The sequence below is a fragment of the Typopeltis vanoorti genome, chromosome 15 (assembly GCF_054136105.1).
Source record: "Typopeltis vanoorti isolate ZY-2024b chromosome 15, IOZ_Tvanoo_1.0, whole genome shotgun sequence".
Taxonomy (NCBI): Eukaryota; Metazoa; Arthropoda; class Arachnida; order Uropygi; family Thelyphonidae; genus Typopeltis; species Typopeltis vanoorti.
In genome coordinates, this window is record NC_143563.1 from 118231158 (window position 1) to 118247463 (window position 16306).

The following is a 16306-nucleotide window of genomic DNA, read 5'->3' on the forward strand; positions in this document are numbered from 1 at the left end:
TTAATGTTAATGAGTGATGATGGTTATGAGGAGACAGAAGCAGATAAAATAGCTGAGTTACTGAGTGACCATTTTGCAAGGGTATATCATCCTAGTGAGGTTAGTGCTTTAACATATGTGACAGATACTAATATGGAAACAGAGATGGATGAATTGGAGATTCTTAGGATATTGCAGAATCTCGATGTAAATACAGTTGTGGGATTAGATTAGATATGAGTTCAGGTTTTGCAAGAATGTGCAAGGGAAATGGCAACGACTTTGACTAGGATCTTTAAGTCTCAGCTCTGGTAGAGTTGCAAGTGGAAAGAGGGAAAATAATTCCCTTGCATGAGGGAGGTTCTAAGACTAGTAGCAAATTATAGACCAACCAGTATTTCAGTCATGGTGGTAAAAGTACTAGAAAAATTGGACAAAAAGAGAATTTAAGAATGGGTAGATAAAAATATGATACTGTATGAGGATCAACATGCTTTAGTAATTTACTAACTTTTTATAACAGAGTAACAGATGAGTTGGATATAAGAAATGTCTACATGATGATTTTTCTGGATTTTGCACAGGCATTTGACAGAATACCATATGGAACTCTGTTATATAAATTAGAACGGATATGACACTGATTAAGTATATAACAGGCTGTTGCTGGAGAGATATCAAAAAGTGGTATACGGAGGGGGCAGAATCGACACAAAAACAGATGACTTTTTGCGTCGGTTCAGTGTTCTGACCAGTGATGTTTTATTTATACGTAAATGATATAGGAAATTAACTGACAGGAAATATTCAGTTGCTTGCTGATGATGCGAAATTAGGTAGAGTAATAGTTAATGAAGTTGATGTGGAGAGCTTGCAGGATGATTTAAATACGCTGTATGGGTAAATGATAATGGGTTTCAGTTTAATGTAGAAAAATGTAAATTTATGTATTTTGGAATAAATAGATTACAAGCTGCCATTAATTACATTAATGGCACTGTATTCCAGGAAATAGATGAAGCTGGAGATTTAGAGATGGGGCTAGACAGAGAGTTAAAGTTTAGAAGATATTTTTGCTAACGTTGATAAGGCAGCTTATAAGATTACTTGGCTATTGAAGAACACATTAAAGAGTAGAGATATCAAAATTGAAGATGTTAATGTCGGCTCATTCCTTTATGCGGATGATGTTATACTTCTAAATAAATCTGCTACAAGTCTACAAGATTCCTTGATTAAACTGAATAACTGTTGTAATAGATATGGTATGAAGGTCAGCAATATCAAGACAAAGACAATAAAAATAGGCAGAAGCAATGAAAATATCAACTGCATTGTGAATGGAGAACCTATAGAACAAGTAAAATATCTCAGCTAATTTAGCCACGATTTTTAGTAAAGATCGTAAATTAAATATGGAAATAGGCAACAATAGAAACAACAAAGCTGGTATGGTAGGAAGTCAATTGAATACATTTATATGGAATAAGAGAGAAATTAGTCAAAACACTAAATCAGCTGGGTCAAACCAATTTTTTTATGGATCTGAGAGCTGGGTTAGAAGTAACACACTTGACCAAAGACCAGAGACCACAGACATTAGAGTCCTCCTGAAAAGGATTAGGGGCATGAACAAATGGCATCGGTGGCAATATCATATTAAAAACGAGGCTATTCGGAAAGATCATGACATTGCTAGCATCCAGGAATGTGTTAACAGAGTTAATCTCAGGTGGTATGGTCACTTAAACAGAATGGGAGAGGAAAGATTAGCAAAACAAGTGTTCTCTACCAGGTTGGCAGAAAAAAGACCCAGAGGAAGATCAAGATATAGGTAGATTGATATGGTAAAACATGCCTTAGAAGATAGAAATATTAAGATCTGATAATGTTGGAGTCTTGACAGGCAACAGATTGATTTGGAGGAAAATTGTAGATAGGAAGTTAGTAGAAATGTAAGTTTTTCATGTGGTACTATGATAACCTGTCAAATTTTTGACCTCTACCCTCAAGGAATGTACAGGATATCATAGTACCACATGAAAAACTTACATTACTACTAACTTCCTATCTAGAATTTTCCTACAATTACTGTGCCCCTGGGTTTCTTGGAGATGAGGAAGTGGTGGAAAGGATTCAGAGGCGAGTGACCAAGATAGTGAGTGGCCTGTGGAATATTCACTATGAGGATAGATTGAGGGTGTATGGATTGCAGAAGTTGGTTGATAGGAGAAAAAGAGGGGATATGATAGAAACATTTCAGTTATTATTATTATTGTTATATGACACCTTCAGGGAGACCTCGAGGGAGGGTACCTACTCCACAACTCTCAGTCTTCACAACTCAATCCACCAGCTACAACGAACTGCAACTACTTTCATCATTGACACCAATGCCATCTACTGCCCACCACTAATAATTTCACAGACAATCACAAAGATCCATGCTTATGGCAGGATTCAAACCCACAGACTTTTGGCTGGAGAGCAGATACCATTTGGCCAACCAGTTGTTAAAGGGTTTTATAGGAAAGATGCAGGAGAAATGTTTCAGCACTTGGCTAGAGGGACCAGAACAAGTGGTCATCCCCGAAAGTGGAATAAAGGTATGGTTAGTAGGGGTGTGACAACTACATTTTTTGTTTTTGAGAGTTGTGAATGAGTGGACTGGCTTGCCAGATTCAGTTGTGAGTGCTTTTTCTTTTAATAGGTTCAAGGAGAGAATTGATAGTTTGTTGATAGACTGGGTCTCCCGCGATGAGTCTTCGGATTCCGAGGTGCCTTTATAATAATAATAATTTTACAGCAGAAACTTTGTCAATGGTAATGAAGCATTTCTCATGGAGTAGTTCATACAGATTAAGTAACAGAGTGAAGTTTGGAGGATTCATGTCAGGTATCAGGACATGATTCTGTGATGACGAAATAATGTGTAGCATCCATAGAAACTATAGTAAAACACACATATGCACAGTAAAAATGTTTAATATATTATAATTATTTACACAGATATTTTGGTTTAAGTATCTTAAACCAGTGGCAGCATTAAAAGGCAAATAATGTAAAATTCAAAAAGAACAATACTAGTGTATGAGGAATTATAACTTTTTTTTTGTGTGTAGTTGTGAGTACCAGTGCTTTTAATTTCACACTATTCACTTACTAAGACTGCTGATTCTTTAAGTTACATAAACTGAAATATCAGTTTAAGTAATTTTAATTTATTAAACAACTGTCACTGTGTATATGCATTTTACTATATTTTCAGTATATGAGAGCTCATGCTAGGATTCATAATTGCAATGTTGCATATTTGACTCGAGTGATTCTTACTCTATTTTGAAGTCTTATTTTCTGGAACAAGAACACCTGAAACAGACAATAAGCATCTGATGTTTTACTCAAAATCTAGCTTACAACTGAAGGAAAGTAGAAAATGTTACATTGTTTCATTGGCTGTGCAGTATGCAGAACATTTAATGGGATTTTGAGTGAACAAAGCAATTTAGTTCATCACATATCATCATTTTGTTTTTTACTATTTTTAGGATTCACAAGCTATTAAGGAATACTACTCTATAGGATTAATAAGATGTAAAAATGCCAAAAAAGAGTACTGTGTACTCCAGTGTGTTATATCTTTCCAATATTTTTTAACCTGCTCTATCATATTCAAACATGTAAAATATTTCATATAAAAGACTTATGCAACTAAAAGGAATATAAATAAATAAAAAGAATAATATTCAATTCTAATCATTATACTTCATATAAACTACCTGGAATATATGAGCCGTATTTGTAGCCTGCATTCTGCACTCCTCTTCACTCAAGGATTCTTCCAAATTCTGTCTAGCACGGCTTTTGGCAAAATCTTCATAAAGTTGAGTCTATATGATATATTTTGATATATCTGAATATTTTTCAACTGATGTACACAGGCATGCAAAACATATTTAATTTCAAAATTCCTTTAAAAAATTTATATGGAACATTAAAACTAATACTGTTATCTGATGTGACAATTTAAGCACCTTAGCAAATGACTCCTAAACTTTAACTCAGTGTTCACAACAACAACTACACGTCTCTATCGTCAGTGACTATTTTCAACAAACAGCCATTTATGTGATATGCTTTATAATCCCTACATTCAAATTGCATACACTTAGCAACAATGAAGTGATATTCATTGTCATTTGGGTATATTATTATTATTAAGAGAGCACTCCAGGGAATCAGACTCATCGAGAGAGGCCACATACCATACACACCAGCTATCATACTTATTCTTGAATTCATTCACACTGCTTGCACTCACAACATCCAATGGCAATCCATTACAATCATGCAACACCCTCTGAGAGAAAAGTCTAGCCCTTACACCCTTCTTGGCTGCCTTCATTCTCAGCTTCCAAGGATGCCCTCTTGTCCTTTCCCCACCCTCCATAAATTGAAAAATTCCTTCAATTGAAATCCTGTATGACCCCCTCTTTCTCCTGTTTGCTAGTGTCTGCAATCTACAAATTCTCAATCTGTCTTCATAATCAGTATTCCACAATCCTGACATCATTTTTAACACTTCCCTTTGTACTCTCTCCAATATATCAGAATCACAATGGAAACCAAAAGACCAGACCTGTGCACAATAATTTAAGTGAGGTCTTATCAAGGCCTTGTAATGAGGCAAAATAACATCCTTATCTTTACATGTGAACGTTCGTTTCAGCATTGCAATCATCTTTTGAGTTGTATTTACAATCTTTGCCACATGGCTCCTAAACTTCAACTTCATATCTACTAACCCTCCAAGATCCCTAGCCTCGTCAGTTTCTTCTAGCATAATCCCACCAATATAATAACACATTTGATATCTAATCATGCCAAAGTGAATGACTTTACATTTACTGACATTGAACTAACACCCATTTTCCCATGTCCACAATTCCAGCCTATTCAAATCATTCTGCAAAGACTGAATATCAGCAGCATTCCTGATTACCCTACCTATCTCTGCATTATCAGCAAATAACTATATGTCGCTTGTCAAATCCTTCCCAATATCATTAATATATAGATTGAATAACAGTAGACCAAGCACTGATCCTTGTGGTACACCACTTGTTATTTATTATTATTATTATTTTTTTTTATTATTAATCTTTGTACTGGTTATGGGCAATACTACCCTTACATCACATCCAGACTTGATATACGCCTAAGCCTTTACAAGTGTTTTACGCAATGTCTGTTCTAGTTATCATTGTAGTCATTCTCTGGTGGCCATGCCACCAGTGTGCGCTGTAGGGCCCTCAAGGAAAGAACTTTTATATCCTTCTGTGTAAGTCCTAGCTGTTTTAAGTCCTTATAGCTATCTGCGCTCCATATGCCATATAAAGAGATGGTGGCACTGGTAAACCTCGGAATTGCTCCATGCTCCTTCCGTATCTTACTAACTAGATCTTGGTTATTCTTGTAATAGTTTACCTCATTATTATAGCTATAGGCTAGTGGGTGCCCTGTTCCCACTACTTGGGCATCAATTACCCAAACGTCACCATCTCTTTTAATCACTAAGTCTGGCTTATGCAAACACATGGAGGTCCTATAATGTGGTTCCACCACGGTCTCCCAACCTTTGTTCTTAAAGCAGTTGTTCAGAATGAGACCACAGCATCATGCCTCCGCATGAGGATCCCATGGGTGCGGAAGTAACACTGGGCTATATGAGACAATGTTTCACTGTAATGGAAGCCAGCCCTACAGTTTGAGTCGTCACTACCCCATCGAGCTGTGCGAGCTCGAGTAGGCAGGGCATTGATCTTCGTCGTAATAAGGACAATATACTCGAACCCAGGAAGGAGTCTAGTGCCATTCCTTATCCAATCATGCTGGGAAGGCACCAGATATGACTCTCTTAAAGGAGCACCATCTACAGAACAGTGCAACAGAGATGCCCACCTCTTGTGTTCTGCATGCTGACTCAATTAAGGTACCTCGATAATGGGACCAGCCTTTAACCTGCCTAAAGTCTTCTTGTATTAATGGACTATAGAAAGCCTCTCTGCAGATAGGAGAAGAAGATAGTTCTAACTTCACGATTCTTGACAGCCGCAGGCGTGGGATCAGCCATCTAAGTGATGGAACCCTGAGCTCACCATCCTTCATCTTCGTGTCGAAATATGCAGTAGGGGTGTCAGGCGGCAGTCGGAGCCATGATCTCACAGCTGAACAGATAGCCTTGTCTGGGACAGTACCGTGATATATATGTCCTACCAAGCACCAACTTGTGGTAAAAGCAAGGTAGGAGATAGTGGGAAAGGAGAAACAGTCGTTGCTGGGGCTTGAGAGGAGCTTTCCTCAAAGAAGCGATCCCAGCTTCTAGGATAGAAGGGAAAAAGACCTTCCCATTGGGGTGAACATGGTATAGTTCGCCCACCGTTTGTAGGTCCCTGCTTCACGTCTTTCCAAGAATAGTCGATTCATGCTGAAGGGGAGAAATAAATGAAGGACGTCCGAATTGGTTGCCAACACGCAAAATCACGTGCTTTATAGGTAAAATTTTCCAACTGTTATACAAGCAACATAGTTAACTACAATAATCATAAAAGAGAAGTTCATTTTCTGACCGGTAATAATAAAGAACTCATCCCACAATACGGACTGATTAGCCTATTATCAGAATGGATTCTCCTTTTTCTGGGATGCGCAGAAGTGTCGAAGGATCTCTAATCGGTGGGCGAACTATACCGAGGTATCTCCACTCTTCCAGGATGGTCAAAGCATGCAACGGCCTCCCGTGCAGGGAAAACTCTATAGTCTCAACCAGAGAGGACAAGAGCTAAAGAGCAGGACTTCTCTACATTAATAGAAAGGCCTCGAATAGAGAAGTCAACTGCCCGGTCAAGGAGTTCCTGAAGCCTATCTTAGTAGAGGCTGTGAGAATAAGATTGTCCGCAAAGGCCATAGCATTAAAGGAAGAAGTGCCTAGAGAGTAGCCTATATGGCTAGGAAGAGAGTGAAGCAACTCATTTATGACACAGTTAAAGAAAAGAGGAGATAGAGGATCACCCTGACAAACACCCTACACTGCGAGAATAGAAGTTGCACCGAACCCTGCAGTGATAGTGACAGAGCTACCCAAGTATAGCTCCATAACATAGGAAAGAAAGGGTTCTGAACATCCAGGAATAGACAGTGCTCGAAGGAGAGTAGGATGGGAGACGCTATCAGAGGCCTTTTGGAAGTCCAGCAACGCCATATATAGAGGCTTAAGGTGTTGTCGGGAATCAGAGAGAAGAAAAGAAAGAAGATATATATTCTTGGCACAACTGTCCGAAGAGACAAAAGCTCTCTGTCTATAATCATGCTGTATATGAGCCACTCACTTGTCAAATCGATTAACTCCGTAAAACAAAAAGTGGAGAAAAGTGATAAAATAATATACATTGCTTTTTAAAATTCCTTTTAAAATATAAATTCAAATAAACATTGTAGAATGTATTATTGCAGATGTAGCTTTTATCTAACAACATATAAAATGTATAAGATAGAATGTCCTTGGAGTAATCGTTATTATTATTACAATTTTTGCATGACTAAGGGAGTTAATCGATTTGGCAAGTGAAAAAAAGTAATAACATCAAATTCAGTCTTCAAATTATTTTTTTATTACAGAAAAACTTCATTATCATATATTTTTTATTAAAGATTTTTTGCAAAAATGAATAATAACTGTTCTGTTACAATTATTATTATTAGTTTGTTTAAATTGATTCTTCAGCAACATAAATGATGTCTTCTTCGTCAGCTGTATTTGAGGTCCCGTCATGTCAATTTGTTCTTAAGTTTTTATAATAATCATGTTTACTAGGAGGAATGAATTTCAACAGGTCCATCATATCTTTCCTCTTTTCTCTTGTCACAGTTCTACCTCTAGGATATAACAAAGGCTGGTCTACATTTTTCAGAGCTAGTGGTCTACCTGCTACAGATTCTTATATTAATGGCATGAAATTCTGAATCTTCGTTAAAATCATATTTGAATTGTATGACGTGGGGTTTCAATCTTTCTAATTTTATCCAGTGCATTTTAAGCCAATTTACTGGTAACCCTGTAACTGTTACTTTTCTGTTAATGATAGAATTTTCTAAAGGATTTGTTGAGAAAAAATCCTGATGAGTCATTTGAACCACATTAAATGGTGCTTTCGTTTTACTGGTTTGATTATATTGTACCAATCATCTGGTGAAAAAATGCTATGAATTTTTTTCACACGTGACTCGATAATGGCAAAATTTGAATCATTAGGCAAATAACTATGTCCACTTACCAAAAATTTCATTTCAATTGAGTTAGCTCTTATTTCTGTACTTTGAACCAATTTCAATAAACTCAAGACAGTTTTGATATTTCTATTTTGTCCGGTACGCGAATCTGAATTGGTTATTATTTTTGCTGAATTCTTATGAAGTTTGTGCAACAACTCTCAAACCTCGGCCTCACACACACCTGCATTTCTTCATCTAGTGAAAAGGTAACAGTTGCATTCACCAGGTTGATAGCTTTTAACGAAATGGGCACTCATTAACTGAACAACCTCTTCTGCATCTGTAACCCTCACGCCAAATGGATTTAGAAGAGTTATTCTTTCATATTCATTCTTTCTTTTACTTGCAGCATGTCGATAGAATTCTTGTGGGTTGTCTTGAGCACGCAGAGCCAGTTTCTTTTCATAATCAGACTTTGCTTTCCGTACAACAGTTGTGACTATTTTAGCCTGCTGCTTATAACATTCATAACGGATGTCATCCTAATGTAAATGGCATTCCTTCCACATCGTCCTTTTCTTATGAATCTCTTGCTTATTAAGATTACACATCCATTTGATTCCTACTTTATTTATTCTTCAAACTCTCAGGACAGATTCTGATATCGCATCATTTAAGTATTATTTAAATTCTTCCCATGCACTGTCGATATTCTTTTCATCCAGCAACCGATCCCATTCCACTGAACTCAGTATACTCTTCAGTTGGTCATAATTTCCTGCTGTGTAGCATATAATCAACCTGGCATACAAAACAAAAAAATCAGCTAACGCCTTTTTATTCCCGTATAGGGAGTAGGCGAGGTCGCTTAGCCCTATCTAACTTTTTGGAGACTGAGTGGGCAGTTCAATCTCCACTGGCAGCCAATCGGAGATAGCTAGCCCAAGGCTATTACTAATTAAGCGGCACACAATGAAGAGAGACGGCTTAACAAGTGTCGCCATCTCGTGGTCCCTAACACAATATATTTAATGTCTGAAATAATGTCAGTTCTAAGGTCGATTTTCTTGAGTTTACGGGATGAAAAACCCGAGTTTCTGGGAGGAAAACCCGCCTGCCCATGCCAGAGATCGACTAACTTGGGAACCGGTCGAAAAAAGGCTTAGAAAAATTTCCTCTAGTTGACGACTAGATTCGAAAGAAAGTCTTCCTTCGTGCAGTCAAGCGCAGTGGTGTACAAATGACACATCCACTGAGCTACACAGGCTCTTCAACCTGGCATCCAGAGAGCTAAGGTGCAAGTTATCACCAATGTTATTTAACTGCTTCCTTGAATACTGTAAATGAAGTTTGGGAGATACTATATTTTTTGAATAACAACTTAACACGTGTAAGAGAAAACTAAATATAATTTATTGATTCTATATACGAGGTGTGGCTCTTAAATAACGAGAGTGGTTCCAAAAATATGGTTTATTATTAGAATTGTACAACTTAATTGTTATTCCCTTCAACATACTCTCCACCTCCATCTATGCACTATTGCATACGAACTTTCCATTGTTGGAAGCAGTGCTGCAAGTCATCAGGTGTTATCTGCTTCAGTAGCACTGCCCTTCAATGCAGATTTCAACTTATGAAAAAGGTAAAAGTTGCATGGAGCTAAGTCCGGTGAGTAAGGTGGATGGTCCAATAGTGGGATCTTCTTATCAGCCAGATACTGCTTTATAGACAGTGCACTGTCTGTTGGCTGGAGCATTGTCCTGATGGAGAATCCAAGTGTTGTTCTTCCACAGATTGGGTATCTTCTTCCTTACTCGTTCTCTTAGCTAGGCCAGAACCTCAAAGTAATAATGTTGGTTAACTGTCTGACCCTCTGGTACCCATTCAATCATTACCACACCACTGATATATATATATATAAATAAACGATAAGCATTGCCTTCAGTTTTGACTTGCTCATTCTTGCTTTTTTCATTCTCGGTGACGTGGAAGTTTTCTGGTGCATCGATTGTCTCTTTGTTTCTGGGCTTAGTTCCATTTTACCTTTTTACAAAGTTGAAATCCACATTGAAGAGCACCCATTTTCAGTCAGTGGATGAGACAAAGGAGAAAATGGCAGTGCTGCTGAAGCAGATAACACCTGATGACTTGCAGCAATGCTTTCAAGAATGGAAAATCGTATGCAATGGTGTATAGATAGAGGGGAATATGTTGAAGGGGATAACAATTAAGTTGTACAATTGTAATAACAAACCTCATTTTTCCAACCAGTCTTGTTATTTAATAGCCACACCTCATATTTCACTCATTATATCAAGGTCTCACTGTATCCATTAAATACCACTGTAAGTTTTATTTTATTTAATTCTTTAATTTAATAAAACAAATCTATTACTTAATGGATACAGTGAGACCTTAATACAGAAAATATTTGATAATTATTATTCCTCTTCTAGATTTCAATCTGATGTTAAAAGGATCAGCATACCCTATCTTCAAAGAACATCTGAATAAATAGCAAGGATCCTTCACAGATATAATTTGAACACCACATTCAAACCTGCCCAGAAGTTGCCATCTTTCATACCATCTATCAAAGATATATTATCATCTTTTTCCTTGCCTGGAGTTTATCGAATACCCTGTTCTTGTCATCTTTGATACCTAGGACAGACTGGCTGTGTTTGCTACTATTGGAATGAAAGAACATCAAGATTATATAGGATTTTTGGATTTTGAAAGTTCAGGCCTTGCTTCTCATGTTATCGACACTAGACACAGAGTTCACTAGAAATGTATCAAGATACTGGACTACGTAAGTTCAAATTTGATTGTCTATTTTTTGAATTGTGTGAAGCCTTAAGCCACCATCTTAATCAGACAGATTGTATGCCTATTTCTAAATTCTGGGAAGTGATTGCTCTTAATTATTTATAATTTTTATGTATTTATTATTTTTAAATAAATAAATAAATTAATTAATTATACAACTATTCCCGAGACATGATATGCATCGTTGCATATCAGACATGATATGAATCGTTGTTGTATTCAGAATTTAAATGTTGTTACCATTGTTTCTACCTTCTCCCTGAAAGAAGCTTATGATATGTCGAGCAAATTATATAGGAGTAATAAATTATACAGTGGTACCTCCCGAACCTCCAGTATTCCCAACTGCGGTTTGGAAGAAAAAAAAGTTTTATTTATTATGTATTATTATTTTTATTTAATGATTATTATTTTAACTATTATTATTTATTTTATTATTATTACAGTAATTTTTCATACTGTCGATTGTACGGCTATACTGTACTGTAGGGCTATTTTGATTTTTGTGTGTTTACGTTTGCTTTTTTATACTGTACAGTACGTAGTGTATTGGCGGCATGAATCACAGTTGTTAATGAACTGATTAGTCACCACTATTGCACAATGTTTGTGTATCTTTATGTCCCTTCAACAACAATGACGACTTAGCCTAAAGCCTGGTTATATATAACACACTGTTTTTTTTTGGTTATTGAAATGACACGTTGTCTGAGTTGTCATTTATTGTTTTGTGTTTTCATAAGTTTTCAGTGAATGATTATCGATTGTTTTAGTTTTTCATTTTTTTTTCAGTTTTTCATTAACTTCATTTTTATTTTACTCTTTTTTAACACTAAAATTGATTTCGTTAAAATGGTAACTGGGTCGAAGCCTACCAAAAGAAAACACGTAACTTTATCGTTGTCGGTTAAGCATAAAATAATTTAGCATCTAGAAAAGGGTGAAGCAGCCGTACAACTTGCTACTGAATATGTCAGCAAATCTACAACCAGTGACATAAAAAAAAAAAAAAGACAGGATTTTAACTTATGTTTTAACCACAGAAGAAGGACCAAACAAGGCTTGGTCCTTAAGAGACAAACTCTGAAACAAGCGATTTCTCTTTACTTGATTCTGTTGTTTATAAGTGGTTTCTTCAAGAAAGAAGTCACCATACTTCCATTTCCGGAGACATTTTATAGCAGAAAGCTAAGCAATTCCATTCACAAATTTACCCAGATCAGAAATTCAAAGCAAGTGATGGTTGGCTAGAAAAATATAAGAAATGCTATGGTATTCAGTATCTAGCAATATCAGGGGAAAAACTGTCTGGTGCATTTCTGCCGTAGAACCATTCCAAAAAGCTTTTTTAGAAAAAATTCTTGAATTTAATTTAACCGATGATCAAATTTATAATGAGAACGAAAGTGGTCTTTGTTCGAGGTCATGACCAGAGAAAAACTCAAGTTCACAGAAATGAAGCTTCAATGCCCAGTTGCAAAATATCTAAAGAGCATGTCACGATCATGCCTTGTGCAAACATAACGGATGAATGTCGAACTTTTTTCAAACTGGTTTCACAAATTTTGTACAGTCTGTTAAAACGTATTTAAAATCTCAGAATTTAGAACAGAAAGTACTTTTATTATTGGATAACTGTCCTGGACATCCTCCGGCAGATGAATTGATTAGTGAGGATGGAAATTTTACGGCTATGTTTTTGCCTCCAAACCGTACTCCATTGTTGCAACCAATGGATCAGAACATAATACAATCCATTAAATTAAAATATCGTGAAGACCTGTTTTTAAATGCAATTTCACAAAATTATGACGTTATCAAATCAATAAAAAATATAAATTTGAAGGATGTAGCATTTTCAGTTGCTGCTGCTTGCGAAGCTGTTGAACCTGAAGCAATTCGAGCATCATGGGGAAAAAAAAAAACCCTGTGGTCTTCTAGAATTTACCAAGATAACTACGGTGATACACAAAAAGAGGACATTCAAAACATGCATAATTTGGTTAAAAATATATATCCAGATGTTGAAATTTCACAAACAGATGTATGGAACTGATTACAGGTAGAACCGAAAGTGAATTTGAAATCAAATCAGATGCTGAAATTATAAATATGACGCTACAGAATGAATTAGATAATGATAAAGAACTCGAAGGGAAAAAAAAAAGTGAAATGTGAAGAGGCAGTTGACAGTTTTAATGTGTGTATAGAATGGGATAAGCAGTATGACACACCATTCCACAAAATTTTATTGCTAATGCAGCTCCGAGAAGAAGCATTTGAAAAAAGTTCATGCACCCTGTCTGTAGGTTATTCCTAGTATTGTTCCCAACTGTACCGATGATGTCCTAAGATACTTAGGTCGAAATATTTACGTATTAAAAAACCTATTACTGTATTTTTACGCGTGTTTATTTAGTCATGAAAAAAGTTTAGTTTCCAAGAGGCAAAAGAAAATCAGTGACTTTTTTACAAAGAAATAAAAAAAACTTTTTTTGTGAAACTTTTTTTTTGTGTTGTGTACAAGAAAGTGATAATTTTTATGCAATAAGTTATGTACTGAACTATGCATCATCATGCATATCAAGGATTTATGCCTAGCATGGCCTGTTCTGGCCTTAGAAGTCATTGTTGAATCATTTAAGAGGATGTCCTAGTTTTCTTTTTCCTAATGGCTTGAACTTTAAGGCTTGTTTTGGTAATCTTTCTATTTTCATTCTTTGAACGTGTTCCATCCATTTATGTTTATATTTTTTAATTTTGTACTGAACTATGCAATTTTATTAAATCAGAATCCTCAACAATACAGGTATATACAAACTAATTTTTTTACTAAAATAAACTTGTGTATTGTATTATTTTTTAAGTTTTACATTACAGTACAGTAGCTTTTTTTTCCTATCAGTTACTTCATTTATTTATAGGATTAAATTGCTGTACCATTAGAATCTGATTATTTTTCTCTTAAACAGTAGTTATTGTTGTCTCCTGGGGGAAATTTTGCTACTCTGAATAAGCACGGTTTTTATTAGTTCAGATTAGCGAGATACCACTGTATTTATATTTCTCTTACATGTGTGAAGCTGTTATTCAAAAAAAATATAGTATGTCTAACATGCATGTCTCTATTACACAACTAGAAGCTCTAAAGAATTGTGATATTGGCATGACAAAAGGGGAATAAGAATAAACCATCTAAAGTGATGATGATACTGATCTCCTAGTGGAAAACAATCAGTCATACTTTATGTTGTAAGAAGTAGCAGTGTGTAAAGAGGGCTCCACTTGAGATAAGTTTTTTTGAAATAATTAATAGTATATAAGTGTGTGTGTTCATGAGTAAGAGTTGCTATAAAAGTTGGGCACTTGCAGTGTTATTGGTGTATGGGATTTTTTGTACAGGTTTATTTATGAATTCTTTGAAATTAGAGCTAAGTACACTAACTGACGAAGTCAAGATGGTGGCGGTTATGTCCATGCAGGAATTTAATTTTGATTTCAGTCATTTTGTGAAACGTGAGGTGTGCTATACGTACTCGTTTGATTATATAGACAAACTGTGGATATTTAAAGCAGATAGAAGGCAGGTGTGTGCGAAGTGTGAGCTGAATGAGGACTTGATGGGTGCTAATATGTTGATGACTGAAGGCATTAGTAGCAAAAGTGCTATGAAGAGGATGAGTGCTCACCTGATAGAAATGGACAGTGTAAAAGAGCAGAGAATGTGTTAAAAAAAGCTTTGAAAATGAGAACGAGCAATGGTAAGAAAGACGAAACTGATGTGAATATGGCAGAAGTTAGAAAACAAGGGGCAGTCGGAGATAAGGTGGCGAGTGGTGTTTGCTGTGAACAAGCATATACGATGCAAGATTTGAAAGTTGGGAAATTCGAAAGAACGAATGACAGCAAAAGTGTGGCACAAGGTTTGAAAATTCGAAAGAATGAATGATAGCGAAAATGTGATGCAAGATTCGAATGTTGAGTTGGGCAAGATGATGCAAGAGATGAAATGGATGCGAAATGAAGTTAAGAGAATTCGCGATATGTATGGAAGAGTGAAAATGATGAAAATAAATAATGTCAGTAAAAAAGAGGTAACAAAAGACCTGTGAGTGGTGTTGTATGGTGATTCAGCTATTAAAGGTGTGTGCTGGATGAGAAGATGCATAAAGTATGTTTCACTGGAGGTACTTCATTTGTAATCAGTACAAATGACTTGACTGCAAACAAAGAACATGTCAAATTGGATATCAGGAGGTTGTTGAGACAGTTAAAAGAGAATAGTGTGATAGGAAAGGTAGTAAGTTGTTGCCCAGGTACGATAGTGGTGAGATGAGGTGAAGAGCAAGGATTATGAATGATATGTTAGTGGAAATGTGTGAGGAGAAAGGAGTGCAGTTTGTTAATGTGTAGAATGAGTTTGAATTCAAAGTGAACTGTATAGGAGTGATGGACTGGATTTGAGTGGTTTTGGTGTGAATTGCTTGGAGAGACTGCTGCTGGAAGGTAGAGAAGTGAATGCAGAGAATGAATCTGATCAAGTGGTAAGCAATGTGGAAGAATGGGGAGTAAGACAGGAGAAATTTAAGAGGTGGGTATGAATGAAGAAGTGAGCAGCATGAGTATAGAGAATGAGAGAACCAGTTGTGCAAGACAGACAAGGGAAATGGGGAAGCTCAGGGTAGACAGAGGAACACAGCATGAGAAAGGTAGATGCTCCAAGAGGATGTGAATGCATGTGTATAAAGAGAAAAAAAGGGAAGTGGATGACTGGGATCAAGTGAAAACAGTTGGATCTGAAAAAAGGTTCAAAGATGAATAAGGAGAAAAAGAAATGGCTTGAGTTAAACATGAAGAAGTCACATCAAATAAGTGGTGTCAGTGGAACTAGCTGCAGATCCATGAATAAGCTGCTGTGTTTGTATATAAATGCAAGAAGTGTAAGAAACAAGGTAAATGAAATGGTTGCATTAATTGAGTCTGTTTACTCAAAAATTATTGTAATAAGTGAGACATGGTTGGATGAGGACGACATCCTGTAAAAAGGGAGGCGGAGTGCTATTGATGATAGAGAATAGTCCATACAAAGTAGAGATGCAAGAGAAAAATAGTGCCAGTCATTCTGGGGAAGTATGATGTGAGAGAGGTGAATAGAATGAAATACTTAGTTGGATGTTGTTATAGACCTGGTAATGTGGATGGTAGTGACTATGAAATGTAT

General features: G+C 36.1%; 1 protein-coding gene across 1 annotated transcript in view; it reads right to left on the reverse strand.

The window, feature by feature from the left end:
• Hel89B (histone acetyltransferase 1) overlaps positions 1–16306 on the reverse strand; it is an 863997-nt gene that overhangs the window by 136570 nt on the left and 711121 nt on the right. Inside the window, exon 33 of the mRNA XM_090405810.1 lies at positions 3759–3869. Within this exon, the coding sequence (XP_090261936.1) occupies positions 3759–3869 (111 nt within the window). The remainder of the gene's footprint in view (positions 1–3758; positions 3870–16306) is intronic.